Source organism: Simochromis diagramma, unplaced genomic scaffold (assembly GCF_900408965.1).
Source record: "Simochromis diagramma unplaced genomic scaffold, fSimDia1.1 OVJJ01000216.1, whole genome shotgun sequence".
NCBI classification, from domain to species: domain Eukaryota; kingdom Metazoa; phylum Chordata; class Actinopteri; order Cichliformes; family Cichlidae; genus Simochromis; species Simochromis diagramma.
This window is the reverse complement of record NW_024386883.1, coordinates 11760824-11781720: the sequence shown is the minus strand read 5'-3', so window position 1 is coordinate 11781720 and position 20897 is coordinate 11760824. Positions and strand designations below refer to the sequence as shown.

Here is a 20897-nt window from a genome sequence, read left to right as displayed (position 1 = left end):
TGCTATGAAGAGGACAAGCATGAGGTAACATTCCAGAGGCTGATAAGTCAACCCGAAAAACGGGGAGCTTATTTTAGGTGATGCTGCCATGATGATGATGACGACGATGATAAATTGCGTGCCGCGAGGAGCAAACTGCGCATGCGTGGAGGTAATGTTCCCAGAGAGAATTCAGCAGGGCTAGATGTTCATTCTTTGCTATTTCCGTTTCGTGATTTTTTTCCCTCTTTAGTGTCATTTAAAGAATCAAATCTAAAAGCACGAGAAATGAAAGACAATAGAAGCAAGACAGAATACGTGTGTGAATGAAGGGAGGCAGGTGTAACGATGAAGCTGCACTACCCCAAGCAAGGGGAGGTGAAGAAGAGAGTGCAGCAAGGGTGGCTTGATGAGATGAGTCTCAGGGGTGATGTGGATACCACAAAAGTGAAAGGGAGGGTTTAAGAGAAGATAGTGAGACTTGCTATGATGTATGGCACTGATAAAATGAGAGGCTTCGCCTAAGATGTTCAGATTTTCATTAGGAGTGAGCAGGATGGACAGGATTAGAAACGAGTATTTCAGAGGGACAGCTCAGGTTGAGCAGTTTAGATACAAAGTTAAGGAGGTTAGGACGTGTGCAGAGGAGAGATAGTGGATAAAAGGGTAACAAAAGATGTTGAAAACGGAGCTGTCAGGCAGGATCCTGCAGGAAAAAAAAACACAGAGGAGGTTCACTGATGTAGTGAGAGGGTTGGCGTGATAGAGGATGCTGGGGATAGGGTGAAATGTTAGCAGTCTAAAGAATATTTCTTTTGCATGACCACTAATATAGTGAGTGAAAAGTGCAATGTTTCCATCGGAAATAAAGCGGCTTAGAATAATAATTTATTGTCGCCTACTTGAATAAATGTACCTAATGAAAAATAAGGCTACGCGTGAACTTTGAGGGAGTCTCCAGCTACACTTTCCCCACTACTGCACAACTCTAGTGAGCACCATCTTGCTGTGTGACTGTGTTGTATCTTTGGCTCTGACGGGCTGTTGCTGCTGCTGCTCACGTGTCTCCTACGTACGTGACGCCGCACCACCTCCCTTCTCTCTCTCCTCCCTTCGTGCGGTGGACAGGCTTCTTCTCGGCTAGTACTGCAACACACTGAGGTACGTTATGTTTCTTCTTCTGAACCCGATGACAACCTGCCTTTGAGGTATTTCACAGAAGCGATGATGCTGTCTGTCTGTGGATTCTTATACCAGAGACCAGGGGACTGTCCGCCTCATCCATCCTTTTAACCGGAGCTGGATGCAGGTCGAAGTTCAGGAGAGATGCTAGGCCTGCTCCTTTTAGCTTACTTGCTAATGTCTGGCGGTGCGGTCATTTGGCATTTCGCAGGAGACTCACAGTCAGCAGAGTTAATGAAGTATTTTTCATTTAGGTAATTAAGCCAATTTGGCAGGCTGTGAGCTTCCTGACTGATAACCCTGCTTTAATATAGCTCACCTTGCCCGCTGCCCACCTTGTTAGCAAGCTAATGCTAATCGATTAGCAGGCGAGGGCAGGGAGATGCTCTCCTCTCTGCTTTTCTTTACAACCTCTTTTTTATAGTCCAGGAGGCCACTGCTGGTGGTGACTCTAGTAGAAGACTAGAGATTTCAAATTGATTTGATTCATGTCTTTACTGATGTCTTCTTTTCTAACGTAGACAGTGACTTAGGAGGTCCTGAAGGGCACTCATAAAGGAAGTGTGACATTTAATGAATGATCCTCCTCATGCTAATATTATGAAATCTGCGCGCTTTTATTCTTGAACTGTTTGTCTTATATATTAGCCTAAAATGATTTAGTTTCCCACTTGACGTATTTGTAAGAGAGCTCAGTAAGCTCTCCTACGTGCGGGTTTGTCCTACCTCCATGTCCTCTACGGCCTCTGCCATTGTTGCTCGTAGACACGCGTGGAAGCCATAACTACATAACTACTCACAAGCTGTGTTTGTGCTGTAATCATTGGCAGAATCAATTCCATGAGGGACCCTGGGCAAAAAAAGTGTGTCTGGGACTGTACTTGTCAGTTTCATAATTTCCACAATACCCACGGAAACTACTGGGTATACTAGTGCTGGAAATCCAAGCTAATCACTTTAGTAGTTAATAGCAGTCTGAGTCATTGATTCTCTGCTTTAGTATGGTTTTCTGTAAGTAGAGAAATAGATCCATGGGCTGGGCTCTCGTTCAGTTGGTAATCCAAGCTTGGGGCCAGTAAATAACTTAACTATTCGTAAATGTCCATTTGACATTAATATGATATTCCTGCTCCAGGTGCTTCCACTGAACACCCGGGTGGCTGGCTTTAGAGATGATTTAATAGTGAGAACATGCTAGGGATACATGTATATGGGCTGATGTACCAGTCTTTATTAGGGAAATCTGAGCCTTTGAGATGGAGGGGAACATGTTTGGGCTAAACAGATAGAAAAAGCATGTTCACACAGTGTTTTTCTAACATGTGTTATAACTGGTATGAAGGTGCAGTTGTTGATGAAGGGTGAGGCCGCTCATTAAGTAACAAGCCTGAGGGAAACAACGGATCAGAAAGGTTGAAACGAAGGAGTGATGTAGTGTTACAGTTCAGAGTTTATATTCTTATATAATACAGACCAGCTTTATTGCACTGGTACTCACTGCTCCTTTATTATTATTGTTATTGTTATTAATATTAAATTTTAACTAAGAAATTGCGTGAGCTAGAGTTGCTTTTCACCTGGCCAACATTTCTATCTACTATCAATATTAACATGTGTGTTATCAAGTCCCCGTGCAGCTATTTATGATTGTACGTGAATCTGTTCTAATGACGCCATGCTTTGCACAACAGGCACTTCATGAAAATGAAGGACAGTCAGTCACTCACATGCATGAGAGTAGGCAGTCTAGATGGTTATCAAAGGGGTCACTTTGCATTTCAGTCTGAGCCCTCTTTGTTCTCGCTCTCGCTTTTTTAATTTGCCTTATTCCATTTTAAAAACTTAAAATTTAATTTAGAAAATCTGCCAGCTTAAGTGTCAGAATATCCCAAATTTGACCTTAAATCTGAAGTAGTTTCAAGCAGAGTGACTGAAAGAATCCACAGAAGCATTCATACAATATAAACTTTAAATATGTCCATTAGAGGAAATGAAAAGGTTATTATTATTATTAATGTGGCAGTTGCATCCTAGCTGACCAGTTTGCTCTGAAGTGTGCACGTTTAAAGGAATGTAGTGCATGTAAGACAACAATGCATCACATCTATATGATTGTTCTTCTGCTGCAGTGTTGCCATTTCGAGCTCTACCTGTTTTAAAGCTGCAGTACTCAAGGGGTTGGGGGCGGAAAGAGAGTTTAAATTAAAAACGATATTTAAAGAGATAGTTGCACTTTTTTCTGCCTTTGTTGACAATCCTGTTTTCTCATTTCAGATAATGGCTGTACCTCCCACCTATGCTGACCTTGGAAAGTCTGCCAGGGATGTTTTTACCAAAGGATACGGTAAGCACCACTGAGCATCACTTTATTCATAAGCTTTTAGTGTAGTCTACTTGGAAGGAAAAGGGTCTGAATCTCAATAAATCTCTGACAAGTGAATGCTGTGCCTCAAAAGACATCTGGAAACCTCCTTTGGGTCATCATGATACTGCATAACTGAAGTGGTTGCATATAGGTACAACAAATATTAAGTACTGGTACTTTGGTGGAGGTGAAGAAGCCTGGAAAACCATGTTTTAAAAAATTGAAGTTGAGGATTTTTAATGCATGTTACCTTCTGATTTTGAGGTTTTTTTTCTGTGTTTTGCATTAAAAAGGTGATTTGGAGTTCATTTTATTTCCACTTTTACTTAATAATCATTTATTAAACTGTTATTGTGTAAATCTTCTGTCACTGGAAGAATATTTTGATGGTTTTTTGCACTGAACAATTAATTTTGTTCTCTGAATAAATGAGAAGATTTCTTGGAAGCTATGATAAAACACTTCCCCTCAGAGATTGCGCAAAATCCAGCCACTGCACACAATGCAATATCAAATGAAAGTGATTGATTCAAACCAGTCACAGTCTTGTGTATAGCTTACCAGTAGAGGAACACATGTTGCACACTGGGCCTACAGTTAAACTGGATGTCCTTGGATTGCGTTTGTGTAAATATGCTGCTATTCTCGGATGATTGCCAAACGATGTCCGTTGAGAATCTGGGGAATTCACAGTTCTTGAAGCTACTGATTTGTATGTGGCATCAATACTGAATTAATGCAAATATAACATTGATTGTAAATGGATAATAAAAAAAAAAAGCAGGCTCAAGTGTTTGGTTTAAGAAAAAAGCCTCCCTTTTTTTCCTGGAAAGTGAGACTGACTGGTCAATGATTTTTTTTTTTTTTTTAAACGGCTGTCTGTGTAAATAAAACTTATCTTAGTTATTTTGAGTGTTATAATATTTTATGTGTTGCTTTTAAGTGTGTCATAAGTTTTTACCGGTCCCATAAACTTAAAAAAAAGGATAGTCTCGAGGACTTTAACCCCTGTATATGTTGCCGTTTCAGTGAAGGTGGACTGCAAAATCAGTCGAGAATTTAAGTTACGTTATGTTGAGTATGGCTGGTGGTGAATCAACTGACAGCTGTAATGCCAAACAGTGCCATGAATTGGGTCAGTGCGGCCCACCTTCTGGCTATTATTCATAACTAACAGCAACTAATGCTTTTAGAAGATTGACATCAAATCAATGCACGTTAAGTCAGTGGCATATAAATCACTTAAAAAGTACTCTGGTGGCTAATGAATGGGTATTTCACAGACCAGAATCAATATCTTGATTTAATGTGTACTGAATTTTCAGAAAACACTCTTTAAATAATTATTAGTCAAAATTTTGCTTGAGTACCACTAATAGTATAGTAATTAAAGCAGTTCTTATCCTGAGAGCTTGCTAATGCTTGTAAATCTTTAAGAAAGTTGTTCCATAAGCAAGACTGTTTCAGAGTGTTGTTTTTTTTCTCCATATGGTGGTATAGTTACATTGTTGTACATACTGTTGATCTTTTGAACCATTTTCTGTTTCAGGCTTCGGGCTCATCAAGCTGGACTTGAAAACAAAGTCTGAGAATGGACTGGTAAGTCGTCATTGGTCATTATCAGATTAGCAGGGCTGCCAGTTGATGCCGCAGCAGTACTATGATAGCTTAAGACCATCCTGGCTGTTAAGTAGCTCATTATCTGATCTTTAAAATGTTGCTAGGATTCATTGACATCTTACCTCAGAGTTAAGGGAAATGGATTTCTTGACCTTGTTCATGCACCTTCAGTATTTTTGGATCTAGTTTCTTATCCAGAGTGCTATCACTGCAAATATAGTTTGGACCTGGACCACAGAAAAGCATTTTATTGATAGATTTTACTAGTATTAGTTTTGGTGTTCCACATTAAAGGAGTTGTGGGTGTCATCTATCATCTGCAGGAGTTCACCAGCACTGGCTCTGCCAACACCGAGACCAGCAAGGTAGCTGGATCTTTGGAAACCAAATACAAGTGGGCAGAGCACGGACTGACCTTCACAGAGAAGTGGAACACGGACAACACTCTGGGGACTGAGATCACCATCGAGGATCAGGTGCTGTGATGGCAGAAGAATGAGATATAGATTTCTGCTGGCAAAAGAATCTGTGATTTATAATCAATCATTAAAATTGAGACTAAAAGCTTATAGACCAAAATTTCAAGATGTGCAATTTAAAATGCTTTTAAACCATAGCGCTTTTTGTTTATTTTTCTTCCTGTCATTCTTTTAAATGTCATTCTTGCCTTTTTCACAGTTGGCTAAGGGCCTGAAACTTACATTGGATTCCTCCTTCTCGCCAAACACCGGGTAAGAACAGCTGCATTTTTGTTTGTTGGCTCTTTTGCTCTAGTAAAGCTTAAAGCAAATGGATGCAAAAACTACATTGCAGGAATGCCAACTGTACAATCAGTGAATTAATATATGTAATGTCTATCATATGAAAACAAACATCCACAGCCTCATGTATGGGTGCCCAACTGATTGATGGATTTTAATTTGCAACAATAAAAGAGGTTGATGGGAAGTAAAAGGGCAAAAAGAAATGTCAGTATCATGGGGCACTGCATAAGTAAACTGCAACTGGCATGTTAAATTTCTGCAGGAGTGCCTGTGATGGTGCAGTCTACTCAGCTACAATAATTTAATAAGGGACATGTTGTAAAAAGCACTAGTTCACCTGGTTTGTGATAAACCAGTTTTTTTTTCTTTTCACTGTCAGAGCAGTTTTATGTTTCATGCTGTGAGACAACAATGTCAACCTGTATTTTTTTCCCCTGCAATCTCCTGGCAGCAAAAAGGGCGGAAAGCTCAAGACGGGCTACAAGTGCGAACACATCAATGTTGGCTGTGACGTTAACTACGACATCAACGGCACAGCCATCCACGGCGCAGCAGTGGTGGGCTACGAGGGCTGGTTGGCTGGCTACCAGATGACCTTTGAGGCTGGCAGGAACAGGATTACCCAGAGCAACTTCGCAGTTGGATACAAGACTGATGAGTTCCAGCTCCACACGAATGTGTAAGAGATGCTGATATGGCCTCCTCGCCTCATCTGTGTGCAGTTTTAGTAATCTTATGAAGCTTGTGTTATTGCAGCTACGTTGCTGTTGATTTGATTTATTTAATAGAAATTCACATTTAAAATATAAGGAGTAAAATATTACTGGAATAATGATGTGTCTGATGAACAAGCCACACTGAAACATTCCTGAATTGGCATCAAGCAGTATACAAGCTTACTGTGCAGGCATGCTGTGTGTATGTTAGAGGTGGGAATCACCATACATCCCACGATACGATATTATCACAATACTTAACGCACGATACGATATTATTGCAATTTTTTAAATATTTTGCGATATTCAGATTCTGTACATGAAGGTAAACTTTATCAATATTCATTTTATCTAATATCAAAGTCTCGCACTCAATCTTTCTCTCATTTCAGTTTTATTGTTGACAAACTGAACGGTTTGTATTACAGTCTAGTCCAACTTAACTGAATGCAACCATCTGGTACAATTATAGCTATTCTGAACTATGCAATTTATGAAAACTATGCAGCCCCTTCAGCAACTGAAGAATTTGAAAGTAAATTAAAACAAAATATAATTTTACATTAAATAAAAAAGTTTTAAACTTAATTAAAATAAAACATGTCTTAAATTAAAATAAGTAAACTGTCATGTTTATTGCTGCCAAAAAAAAGTTAAACACATTTGGACAGTGAAGGAATGTCAGGATTCTTGCTCAGAAAAAGGATCAACATGCTCTGAAGTCAGAGCACAAAAACCTTTTTTGTAACAAAATAATCGATTTCTGCTGTCCCTGTATCGATACATTATTAGCAAACAAAATATCACGATACTACACAGTATCAATTTTTTCCCCCACCCCTAGTGTATGTGTGGGATTTTATTTGAGTCTTCGTGGATAAAACACTCGGACGTTAGGTGAATGCTTCTGTCCTGTCGTAATGGACATTGTAAGTCAAAGGCTAAACGTTTAAGTTATTAGTGACTCCAGACCAGTGTATGGCTAGACAAGAACTTCCAAAGCCCTCTTTTTTTGTCCTTGTCTGGATGATTGACTTGTTGCCTGTTTGGCACTTTGCCTGACACCCAGGTGCCTTGCGGTTATTTTTATACACAGGTGATGGGATTTACTACCTTGCAAGTGAGATGGAGTGAGTGTTTGGCAGGCTTCAGTGAAAATGTAGCACGAAGTGGTGTCAGACGGTGAGCAAGAGGGAGGGACAGGGCACGGTGTTAGTCATGGTTCCTGCTGTGCCTCTGACCGAGCCTGTCTGAGTCTGCTTGTAAAGTGGTTAATATGAAGTCAGACAAAGTGTAGTATAGGCTTTACACCAGTCACAGTTCACTCAACTGTGGATGTCTTTGACACGCAAGAAGTTTATGAAACAAAAACTCATAATTTAATGTCACCTCTGTGTAGCAGCATTAAATATATTGCAAATATCTTTTTCCTTAGAAACGATGGTACCGAGTTTGGTGGTTCCATCTACCAGAAGGTGAATGACAAGCTGGAGACGGCCGTCAACCTGGCCTGGACTGCTGGAAACAGCAATACCCGCTTTGGTATCGCTGCCAAGTATCAGATTGATCCCGACGCATCCTTCTCTGTGAGTAGTGTGTAAACTGAAGTGACTTAGATCCTTCTGTGCCAGGGTTACTTTATTGCTGCACTGTTAGACAGGTCTATTGTCGACCGTTTGATAGGGATCTTGTAATGCAGGTATATATATATTAGAAAATGCACTGTGTCATGCAGTGCAGGTGCATGGTCTTAAAGAAATGCACTCATGCTAAAGAGGAGGAGTGTCTGCAAGTGAAGGTTTGGACTAATTTAATCGTTAATGCCACAATTCAGGTCTTATGTCTCCCTCTTCTGGCAGTGAAAATTACACAATCACTGTATGTCTTTGCTATCGATTGTGTTCTGTAGTCACCGACTTTCTTTTACTCTGAGCATCAGATACTCTTTTTGGATGCTTCCTTGTTTGTTTGTTTGTTTGTTTTTTTAATGTTTTTTTCCCCCAACACTATTCCCATTCACTGTTGCTCACCCTTTCTCTTCCATTAAGACAAACCAACCATTCCTACCTGACCTGAAATGCATCATCAATGCAAGTGCACTGGCATGGGAACGGTGCCACAGACACCATATTTCAAACTAATGTACCTGGCGCTGATCATCTTAATCAGTTTTGTCTGACTTCTTTTGGGCAGCAGCTTGACTGTAACAGATGTTTATTTCCTTATAAAAGCTGGAATTCCCACTTGAAGCAGAGATATTTAATCTGACTGTTTGTTAGTGTACTTATCTGCATTATTTCAGCTTCTATTTTAATGACAGTGCCACTCATAAACGTTTTTATCTTTTAACTGGGTAAATGTTGTGTTTCTACGAGAGTTTATAACTACTGCTCATTTCCAACCCATGTGGCTAGTTGGTATTTTACAGACATAATGCGTAAATACAATTTACAGTTTTCATTTTCATGAACGCCCCTGTGCATTATAGACACAAAAACCTGCTGAAGAGAAGCTGTTTTTACTGTACTGTTGTTTTTTTTTAGGGCTATTAACTTCTTTGTTTAGTGAGTAAAAAAAGACCACATTGTAATGTGAAGTTCTGTGTTCATCTTCTATGTATAATATTGATCTGTGGTTCCCTCACAGGCTAAGGTGAATAACTCCAGCCTCGTGGGCCTGGGCTACACTCAGACTCTGAAGCCAGGTGAGTGAAGTCTCTGCAGACGTTAGGTGTGCTTAAATAGACCTGACTCTGTTCACAAAGACAGTTCAGTTATTATATTAGGTTTCATCAGGGGAAGTGCACATTCACTTGCACGAATATTGGATGGAAAACATCTGAAGTGTGTGTCCACGAGCTGTGAATGAATGAGTTCACTCAGCAACCCTTGTAATGTTTAAAGTGTTAATGTATTTGTGGCTTATGTGTTTTCCTAGGTATCAAGCTGACACTTTCTGCTCTCCTTGATGGCAAAAACATCAACGCTGGCGGTCACAAGCTTGGTCTTGGTCTTGAATTCCAGGCATAGAAGGATGGGGGGAAAAAATCCTTCCAGTCCTCAAAACACACATGCATCCCCCACCAAAAAGATCCTTTATTGATTAGCTCTCCTTCACAAATCCCTGTGTCCCCTAAAGATGTTGTATAGCTGGAAGCAAGACAGCGTAAAGGTCAAATTGTTCTTGCGCCAATTTACCACTTTTTATGGACCATTTCTGGGAACATTATATTTTGAAATGAAAGAGCCCACTTTAGAACAAAATTAGAACTGTTGAACAGAAGGTTTTATCTTGAATTGTGTAGCTTGCAAGGGAAAAATAGCCTTGAGTACATTCAAGTTGGCCTCACTTTTTTTTTTGTTCATTTCACAACATTCGTGCATAATGCTTTAATTTGTGTCTCTGCTTTCCAATGCAGTGAAAAGGGAATCAAAATAGATCAGCCCGAAATGCAAAAAGGGCTCAGCACAGTTAGTCTCTGCAGTTAAGTAGTTTGGCCACCAATGGTGCTGTTGAGTAGCACCAGCAAGCGCTCCTCACTCAAAAGGCGTAGTGATGAATTCATTTTTATTTAAGCACGTTGGCACTGGAGAGCCCTAGTATCTGTCTTGATATATTGTACAATGGGAAGGGTTAGTTGTCCCTGGCGTAAACAGCTGTGAGTAGCTCAAAGAGACACTACAACCCGACGTGTACATTCTGTGTTTTTGTCTCACTTGTCTTTTTGTGTCTGTGCATTTGGTGTGAATCATGTCTTTTGTTACAAATAGCAGAAACAATGTTATTTTATTGATGGTCTTACATAGTTTAATGCACCTGAAGTCTTAGGAAGGGAAAAGACTTGTCAATTCTTCCTGGTCGAGCAAACAGGATGCAACCCATCACGCACACAGCCGAACTCCTCTGGGTGAGAGCTAGAGTGCTTCTTTTGAAGAAGAATGATGGCCAGGAAATTGTAGTCTTCCACAAATGATTATGGGAATCATGCTTAGTGTACTTGGCAGTATTGTCATTCCCTGAACTAAATAAAGAACATCTTGAACCGGTTTCTGAGCATATTTGTTCTCCTGTCTTTTGTCACATGACCATAACTGGTGTGATGATCATTTCTGCCCACATGAAAACACTCTTGAACAGACAGGTGGGTAATTTATTTTTACAGCTGAAGATGATTTGGATGGAAGCACATGACTCCTTGTTACTGATAAATGTTTAGTTTATGAAGTGGAGAGTTCCAAAGATCTAACATCTTCAACATAAACCTTCTGACCACTCTCACGTGAAATTATTTGAACATATGCTCACAGCTCTTCATTAGATATACCTATTCCTTTGGTTAAGTCTAGCCAAAAATACAGCAACAATCTGACCTTTATTAGTCCCACATGTGGGAGATTTCCTGTGTCACAGCAGAAAGTGGGCAGTGCAAAGTTAGGTAGCAAAAATGAAAAACACTGCAATAGGATAAGATCATAAGAACAAGATACTATATACAATAGAATAAAATGCAGCGTTGTCAGAAAAAGAGAATTGCACTTAATGTTATTGCATGTGTGGATGTGTGTGTTTGGTCAGCTGCAAAGTCCTTGTTGTGGAGTCTCACAGCAGTAGGAAGGAAAGACCTGTGGAATCTTTCCATCCCACATCGTGGGTGCCGCAGCCTGCCATTGAAGGAGCTGTTCAGTGCTTTCAGGGTCTCCTGGATGTGGTGGGCAATGTTTTTCAATAGGGATGACAGCTTAGCCACCATTCTCCTGTCACTCACCACCTCCACAGGGTCAGAGAGCATCCTAGAACAGAGCTGGCCCTCCAGATCAGCCTGTTCAGTCTCTTCCTGTCCCCAGCAGAGATGCTGCTGCCCCAGCAGAACACACCGTAACAGATGGCTGAGGCACAGAGTCATAGAGGGTCTTCAGGAGTGGGCCCTTCACTCCAAAAGATCTGAATCTCCGCAGCAGTTACAGCCTGATCCTTAATCAAGATGACCTGTTGAAGTTCCCATCATGCATCAGAAATGTTAAGGTGATTCAAGTTTGAATGTGTTATGGTTGGTTGTAGCAGTGGGTTGGTTTGACTATTTCAGAAACTGCTGATCTGGGATTTTCCATTAAAATATCCAGTGACGACGGTTCTCTGGGTGAAAATGTTCTGTTGCTGTTAGAAGAGAATGTCCAGACTGCATCGAGCTGATAGCAAAGCAACAGTATCTCAAATGACAACTGAGATACTGCCAACCAGGTTATGCAGAAGACCATCACACCAGAAGGATATCACACCATGTCAGTAAGCATGGCAAGCCCAGTACTAGTAAGGCATACCTAATAAAGAGGCCCAACGGTTTTTTTTTGTCTTTTTAAGCATAATTATAACAAGTGTCACAAAGACTCAGTCTAACATACGACGCAATTACTACATTCTGACCTATATTTATCGAGGTAAATGACCCTTTATCAGTGAATGGAGAAAGTATGTGAACTCTTACTATTAGTGGCAAATTACATATGTTTGTTATAAGTTACTGGGTGACATAACATTAGACGGACTAATATTCATAGACTAAGCTCACTTCACTTCAAACTTCACCGCTCACAACTGATTCGTACACTCACACCGCCCACAGACTGTGTACGTCCGCACTCAGCCACGCCCCTTCACTCACGCACCAACATGGCGACATGCGGAAATATGTGGCGAAGCAGAAGAATTATTTTTGATCTTTTTCTGACTATTGTTCTCCAGCTCTTGGTGAGCAGCTGCCTGTCGGCTCCTTTGAATGGAAATGAAACACAAGGTATGTCGTACTTGTTTGAAGTATCTGAGACGAAGTTTCCTTTAAACTTAGCCACAGGGTTTACCCCTGCTCTAGCTAGTTGGCTAGCCCGTCATGCTAGTATCCGCCGTGTCAGGGGAAAAATAAGGCAGGTAACAGGCTTTCTCTGTTTCGGAAAAGTGACTTAGTAGTATTTTAAAACTCTCGCCTTTACCCTGGCACTGAAATGCGATTCGGCAAAAACAATTTCTAGTTAAAATATGTTATACGTTGAAGACAGTGCTAATGTTTCTTTCAAATAAAATTAAGCGTTTCAACGTTAAGCTGCAAACATAAATTCATAACATTAGCTTTGCTTAAGTTTCACTCACAGTGCGTCAGAGTCTTTTCACAGTTTTGCGGTCATAACAAAGTTATTGAAACCATCAATAGGAAGTCATATTTTCCTTTATCTCCAACCTCTACCACATTTCAACTACTGTATGTTTATAATGGATCTGTATTGTTCAGTTTTACCTAGTTAAATATCTGTTTACCTCATAATATAAGACAAGATTGTATTGTTTTTAAAGCCTCTATCAATAGATGCTCTTCTGAGGGTTAATGAGTTATGGCGGTCAGATAAACTGACATGTTCCAGATGTACCACCATATATCTACACTGATTATTAACCCTCTGTCAGTGAGTCATTAAGAAAACCTCCTGACGTAAGTAAAGGGTGTAATATTTCAGTCAGTGGCAGGTATTGTTTTGCCTTGATAGTCTTTGAGCAGTGCTACTTCTTTTGGTTCGCTGTGTTCTCAGTTTGTTAAAAAAACCATGTGATTGGACTTTGGAGCTGTCAGGATATAGGTTGTTGTCTACTCTTGCCCTTCCCTTCCTCATACTATGATGGTGTGCAACAGACAGCTTATTTCAAGATGTGCTGTTGAGATAAAGGTGTCCTAATTCAACAGAGGTGTTGTTGTCAATTTGAATTGTTTAACATTTCATCCTGTTTTAAATGAAGTTGCATATTTAGCCGAAATAATCTAAAACATCTCTGTGGGTTTTAGGATTTGTGCTATGTCACTGGAAAACAGGATGTTAAAGAAAAAAAAATTGTAGAGAGGGAGGGTGACTTCTGTTTGATTAACCTGCTAAATATTTACTTGCTTTAAATTGAAACACTGTACGTCTTGTCACATGGTTTTAATGCAAATTCATCTGGAACAGGATGCCACATTATCTTTTTTTAATTATAAAAATGCTTAATTATAAATATTAAGTCATTTGTCACTGCTTAAAAGCTAAGGTTATATCACAGTGTTAATGCAACAAAGCTTTCCTGTTCAGAGATTATATGGGCCAAGGCCCTTGTATATGAATAGACCCTTTCTTCACTTGGGGATGGCTTACTCAGTGCCTCAAGTCCCCAGTGTTCTCCTCCTGTCACTTGCTAAGCAACGCCTCCCAGTCCCAGAGGATGAAATAAAGTCAACACTTGTTGGGTGAATGGTGTCACTGAAAGAGGAAGGCTGGCTGATTGCAACAGATTCTTGACAATTTAAATACTTTTTAAAAAAAAAAGAAAAAGGAAAAAAAAATGCTCAGTTCAAAACATGTCCCTTTTTCTGCAATGCTAAATAAACAAAGGTCTTTCAGTTTAAGAGTGATGATGTTTTTATACTGATTATACTGTTATACATGTTAATCTAATCAGTTTTCATTTTTATTAGTTGGATGGCAACGATCCCAGTATATGTTATTGTGGTCAGCCAATTTTGTTATTATTATTATTCATCATAGTGTGGCTGCCGCCCTCTGTGGCACGAGCAGCTTGTTTCAGAAATATTCCACCTTTTCTGTTGGTAGAGTCACGTTAACTTTGAATGGAGAGACCAGCCTTTCTTACTTTTTTGCTGTGACTCTCCTTCCTTTGGGCCAATTTTCTCCCAAAATGTTTGTCCTACAGACACGGTTGTCACACCAGACTGACCAGGACAACTGTGCCTACAAAACTAACATATTTTTGTCGCTGCACCTTCAATGGTTTTGCAGTTATTTTCAAAAATGTCACAAAAAATCTCTCAAATCCCTCCCCATTCGTGTGTATTAGAGAACTAGAGGAAGACAGGCAGAAAACCTAGACTGAAAAATATCTCTTTAATCTCCAGCTGTAACCACAATTTTCACCCTACAGCCATCATTTTACCCTCAAAATGTAGCCACGCTTGCCTTTTTTCACACGAGCCCTTACTCGAAGCCCAGAGATGTGTCATTTTTGAACTGGAGCCATTTGTTTCAGAGAAATGCCAGAAAAATCAGTACAGGTGTTACAATAAAAATGTAACTTTTTGAAATAAGCTGACTCAAAGTCTTGTTAACATCACAAATCTCACACATTCATCAGTGCCTCATCAGGCAAGTTGTAATAAAATTTTTACCAAACTAATAGGTATTAAAACTAAGGCTGCAACGATTCATCGAGTAACACGAATAGCTCAATGATTTTGCTTCAACAGTTCATTTAATGCATGGCTTTTGTCACTTAGTTGGCAGCACGTAAATGTGAGCATTCGCTCACATTTGTAACTTTAAATAGACCTGCAAAAGAAATGCATTTAGGAGCATGTGTGTCGATAAAAAGTATTCCAACGTTAACCCACACAGCCTCTAGTTTTAAAACAAAAAAAGACAACAGCATCAGTTACACTATGATGATCTCATAGTTTAATGTTGAGCCAGAGTCTACAAACACAGCAAAGAGACTGAGCTGTTAACCAGACGGTGAGCTCAGGTGGAGTGAAGGAAAATGTTTTTCTAGCCTTCAAAACAGCACCACCTGTTACTGTGATCACCAGTAAAACCCTTAATTGGGAAAAAGCTGGTGGGAGTCCTTCACTAAACCACCTGATCAACAGATTCCAATGTGAAGAAAAGAGAACTTTGGCATTATTTTGACAGATTTAAAGTGAAATAATATGCAATATTTCTATTCATGATATTCTATGAATATTTACAAATATGAAAATAAAAGCTTTGTTTTTGCAGGCCAATAAAAATGTACATGGGCCACTAAAATTCTGAGCTGCTGATCTGGTCTGTTCAGTAGCACAAAATTTTGCAGTGCACAGGTGAAGAATGCCGATAAGCTCGCTTCTCTTCATTGCAGCCAGCACATTCTTCTTTAATGACTTATGGATGCACAAACTGACTCACTAACTAGCACACTTAGACATGTAGACACATACAAACACATACACATGAGCACACACCAACTATGTCATTCAGGAGATACAAACACCCACATCCAGCCATCTGCCATGACCGGTTGTGGGTGAGGGGTGGGAGATAGGATAAAAAAAAGTTCACAAAATCTTTAGAATTTTTTTTTCTCTTTATTATCTGAAGTTTTTATTTTTTGCTGACTAAAACATTTTTTTTCACAACTAGTTTTAATTTCCAGTTTGGAACACAGATAACTAAAACTAAAGTTTTTATAGTTTTCAGTTCAAGGAAAAAAGCTGTCTCAAAATGAAACCTTTCATTGATAAAGCTAGTTTGCAGTGAAGGTTGTACGTTTCCACACAAACAAGCTGCTGCTCAGTACAAATGTCCCCTTATGAGCTTCTCTGTGTCAGCTCAAGGGTTAACTGGCTTGCTGAAGGGCTTCCATACGTGGCAGTTTCACTTGAGGTGTAGTTGTGTGACATGATTGAAATTCATGTAGGAGCACCAGCTGTCACAATTTAATGTTCATTTTCAATATTTTTTTTTCCTTTTTAAATATTTTGTGATTGAGACATTTATATGTCTTCATAATAAGAGATAAAAAGTGTAGTTGTGAAACTGGTTGGCAAATGCTAAGAAAACAACGTTCTAGTTTTCTAGGTTTTTGATGGGCAATAAATATTTTGGTTAATGAAAATGTTTTATGTTTAAGTGTTTCAAAGAACACTTTGTCAGAAATATGTTGTAATGCAATTGTAATGTATGTAATGTGTTGCGTTGTTATTTCCTTTGATCCAACAGTGCCCACAAACAGCACAGAAACTCAATCTCAAAATCTTTCTTTGACCACTGTGAAAAAAGAAGCAACGGTGATACAGTCTGCACCAACTGATCAGAATCCAGCAGCTGCAGATGTTTCCAAGGGTCCTGTAAAAAGTGATGGCAACAGCTCCACCACAGCAAAGCCAAAAGTTCGTGAAGAAAGCGACATCAAAACTCAGACTGTTCCAAAACCAAAAAAAGGTGAGACTGTTGTGTTCGATAGCTCTGATAAGCTAAATGACGGCACCAAGAACACACCTGCTACTGCTGAAGCAACAGCAGCAGCTCCTGAAGCAGACATTAAGTCTGATCCAGAAAATGCCAAAGCCACGATCGAAACTAATGAACCAACAAAATCTGCAACGGACGAGCCGGATGAGTTCAAACCTCAAGACAAACCAACCCCAACTACAGACGAGGACAGTGATCAAGACCTGCACATGGGCACTGATGTTAATGACATTGATGAAGATGAGGGTGATGATGACTACAGATATGGTGAAAACACTGAATTTAATGAAAAGCAAGATAAGACCAGGGTGACTCAATATAAGGAACAAGACAGCTACAACACAGAGGATGAAGACTCCCACTTCTTCTTTCATCTGGTCATACTGGCTTTCCTGGTGGCCATTGTCTACATCACATACCACAACAAGAGGAAGGTGAGTGTCGGCCCGACAAAAGCTATCCGACAGCAGGATGTAGAGGTCAAACAGACGTAGGAGTCTCTGATACAGGCTGCACAGCACAGGAATCACTTCTTCATCCAGATCAAATAGCTGAGGAAAAGCCAAATGTGTTCTGCAGACATTTAACTTGATGCAGAAACGTCTGTGTGTAATTTATAGTTATTTTTTTTCTTATTTATGTAGTAAAATTTGTATTTCTATAAGGAAGTTAGCTTTTACTGAATAATTATGTTAACATCTTAGGTCTTGCTCAAGTTGAATTGATGTATTTTGTCACCCAAAAACTGACGTCTCCAGCTGTTTTTAATGTTTTAACCTATTATAGGTGGAATAGTTGAATAATTGAGAATCAGTGGAATAATGAAACATAGCCATAGAAATTAAAAGGTAAAATTTAACACGATCTGTGGCTTGAAGGCCTTATTGTGTTAACCAAGGAAGCATGAATACCTGAGATTGTTAACTTCTACTAATTTGCATTGTCAGTTAATTAGACTCAATAATTAGAAGTGGCAAAGTGTTAAATAAATTAAAATGAACCAAGTAAAACTACTTTGAGATAATAAAACAACATCAGCTTAATTTCGCTATTCGTATTGTAGAATATACCATGATCATACACTGATCAGGCGTAACGGTATGATCACCTGCCTAATATTGTGTTGGTCCCTCCTTTCCCGCCCAAAGAGCCCTGATCCATCTCTGCTCGATCCCTGAATGGATTCACTGAGCTTTAATATCACTCTGGGTTCTTAGCTAGCTTAGCGTTGGCACGTTTGCAAAGAGCCAAAGATATAGTAGCAGCATAACATAGTTGTTTCTTTTCCAGACCCAGTTTGCGCTTAACCATCGCACTCTCGCCCTTTGTCAAACAAAAATAAAAGTAATGTTCGTATTCACATTGCAGACTGTGTCACTATTTTCCTCCTCTGGCATATGAACTGAACTTCAAACTGAAATCAGCTGATTGTAGCGCGATAAGCTGGACTGATAGGCAAGCAGACTAACAACTCAAAGGAAATGAACTGGGAACTGGTTCTCGATTCCCATCCGTAGACCAGGTCACCTTCGTCCATTGCTCCCTGGTTCTGACGCTCACTTTGTTGGTGCTTTCTTCCATCACAATTTGCCACTTGTCAAACTCTTTAAATCTTTATGCTTGCCCATTTTTTTCCGCTGCATATAGCACATCATCTATTAGGACAAAATGTTCGCTCACTCCCTGATAGATCCCACCCACTAACAGAAGCCATGGTGAAGAGATAATCAGTGTTATTTACGTCACTTGCCAGTGGTCATGATGTTATGCCTGACTGGTATAAGTAGCAGATTTATCTTCTCCCATATAAAGTCAGATTTTTATTTCTGAAAGGCTTCAATCCAGTCTTTATGCAAACTTTTATGGTGACTGAGGTGCCCTGAGGCAACTACTGTTGCCACGTGGCACTAAATAAATACAATTGAATTGATTTGCTTTTTCTCCTGCTCTTTTCAGATCTACCTCCTGGTACAGAGCCGGCGCTGGAAGGAGGGTCTGTGTTCCCGCAACACTGTGGAGTATCACCGCTTGGACCAGAATGTCAATGAGGCCATGCCGTCCCTCAAGATGACCCGAGACTACATTTTTTAATCTAGTGGAACAATATAGTAGGCTTACGCAGAGCCAGTTCCTGGTCATTTATAGATAAGATGCTGTGCGTTGTTATGGAGCTTGATTGATGCTTTGTCTTGCTTTATAGGCCAATAAGAAATCAGGGGATATGGTAGTTGGGAAATTTTTTTAATGGCCCTTTTTGGTTGTCTGAAGAGATAATCCTATTAATATATTCTTATTTGTTATATTTTTAATTGTCATTGCCATTAAGTTAATAATTTTGGGTTTCTTAGGGGCTTTATTTTATTTTTACATTTTTTTTTTAGTATTGTTTCAGCCTTACAGTTCCTTTATACCTATTTTTTGTTTTCTCTGTTGCATATTGTCTTAATATTTCTAACACTTTGCTTAAGAGTTGCAAAAATTACATGTTAATTGAACTTTTAGGCTGTAATGTGATCGTGAACTAATAGAAGAGTTGAGTATGTACTCTGAAATTAGGAATGAACACCTAAGTAATTGCTGTGGAAAGCATGACTACCTTTCATATTTCAAAAATATGCAAAAAAGTGCAATGAAGCAGAAACTGTTAATCAAATGTTCCTATATATTAAGTTATTCCCTAAAAAACAAAACAAAAACAGAAAAGCCCTTCTACTCTTAAATTGTCTCGGTTTGACATAATGGGGCAGCTGAATTAAAGATATCCATTCCAATATATGTATTGTTTGATATAGAAATAATCACATAACATGTTTAGTTATTTTTTCGCATATAGATAGAGAAATACAATTTTCATTGGACCCTGAAAATGAGCTTTTTACAATCACTTTATTGCCAATGTTTCTGCTTACACTATAGATGAAAAGTAGTGGCAGTTTTATTACTTTTCATTCATTTTTGGCCATCTTGGCTACACATTAAGCATTAAGTTAAGGAGCGGTGGGCGGGGCTACTCTTCAGGTGAAAGATAATGCCATGTGTTTAAGCCATTTAAATGAGGATGGATGTGTGTATCGTGCAGATGATAAGGTACTAATGTATAAGAAAGAAATGTCTATTGCCAGAAATCTTCTTTTTTCTTGATCACTTTATATTTAACTTGTCTTAATAACATGCCTGATTTACTCCTACTGCCCAGATTTTGCTATGTGGAAATCTTGGTGCTGGCCCTCTTTGTTTTATGACTTCGGTGAAGTCTCTGTCAAAAAAACCATCTTCACTGTGGCCAGTTGTAAAGACAATGTTTCCTCATGTCCATGCAGAACTTTTCACTTTTCCTTGCCTCCTGTCAGGGTATTTTGGTGGAATTAAGTTAATCAGAAATTCTGCACCCTCTCTATGACCTGTTCACATAAGCGAAAACACAACTTTTTATTTTTTCTCTTTCCTATGCGTCGCAGCCACGTTTTTCTGTCTGTCGTTGTCTCATGCCTTCAAATGAAATGCCACGACTGCCACTTGAGTCTGCAAATGTATCAATCTCGCGACGCCTTCTGTCAGTTGTTTTCAGCTGGTTTTGTGAATATACAAGCGAGACAGTGGATATATATATAGATTTGCACTGTGCCGTTCAGGTATGCTAGTTAAAATATGAAGGGACGAAGGATCAACACTGATCTCGCAATCAACAGTAGAAACTGTACAATCTTTCTCGCTTTTTTTGGTCAATAAAGCACAAATTGCGTAAATCCTTCCTTTGTAATTTTTCTGGCTCATGTTTCATTTAATCCTCTGTTCATACTCTGACATATTTTTGATAAGGAAAAGTTTTAATTTAGTATTCTTGGGTGATCTGCCTTTTTATGTGGCAAATGCCCTTTTTAACTATGTTGGCATCACTAAGAGGAGAGGATACTTTGATCTCTTTTGATCCTAATAGGCTTACGTGTTGTATCTTTTGATAATTAAAAGTCATAGACTGAGCTGATATTGTTGCAGTTAAAAAGTTATTTTGCTAAACAGGGAAGTGTTAATAAAAGAAATAACCAAAAAGAAAAAAGAAAACACCGTAAAAACCACTGCACTGGTGTACAAAAGCAGACTCTGTAGCTCAGCTGCTAATTTGACCACAAGGAGGCAGTATGCACACAAATAATTGAAGAAGACCAATGCTGGAAATGTGTTCTTCACTTGTCAGATTTTCTGCTCTTTCCCTCACCAAGTTAAATTTTGGTGC

The 20897-nt window shown here is 39.2% G+C and overlaps 2 protein-coding genes across 3 annotated transcripts; both read left to right on the top strand.

Annotated features, from left to right (window-relative positions):
• The first annotated feature begins 1016 nt into the window (after positions 1-1016).
• On the top strand, positions 1017-10684 carry vdac1 (voltage-dependent anion channel 1). Of its 2 annotated transcripts, none has more exons than XM_040032274.1 (9): positions 1017-1140; positions 3436-3505; positions 5076-5125; positions 5470-5622; positions 5825-5877; positions 6362-6589; positions 8062-8212; positions 9273-9330; positions 9564-10684. In XM_040032274.1, exons 2-9 carry the CDS (start codon positions 3439-3441, stop codon positions 9653-9655), a joined length of 852 nt encoding a protein of 283 aa, XP_039888208.1. In that variant the 5' UTR covers positions 1017-1140; positions 3436-3438; the 3' UTR covers positions 9656-10684. The 2 variants fall into 2 exon arrangements, with proteins under 2 accessions (XP_039888208.1, XP_039888209.1); XM_040032275.1 differs by lacking the exon at positions 1017-1140 and adding an exon at positions 1168-1187.
• A 1583-nt stretch (positions 10685-12267) lies between these two features.
• On the top strand, positions 12268-20409 carry cunh5orf15 (chromosome unknown C5orf15 homolog). Its single transcript, XM_040032272.1, has 3 exons — positions 12268-12417; positions 16412-17097; positions 18620-20409. Exons 1-3 carry the CDS (start codon positions 12294-12296, stop codon positions 18752-18754), a joined length of 945 nt encoding a protein of 314 aa, XP_039888206.1. The 5' UTR covers positions 12268-12293; the 3' UTR covers positions 18755-20409.
• The last annotated feature ends 488 nt before the right edge of the window (positions 20410-20897 follow it).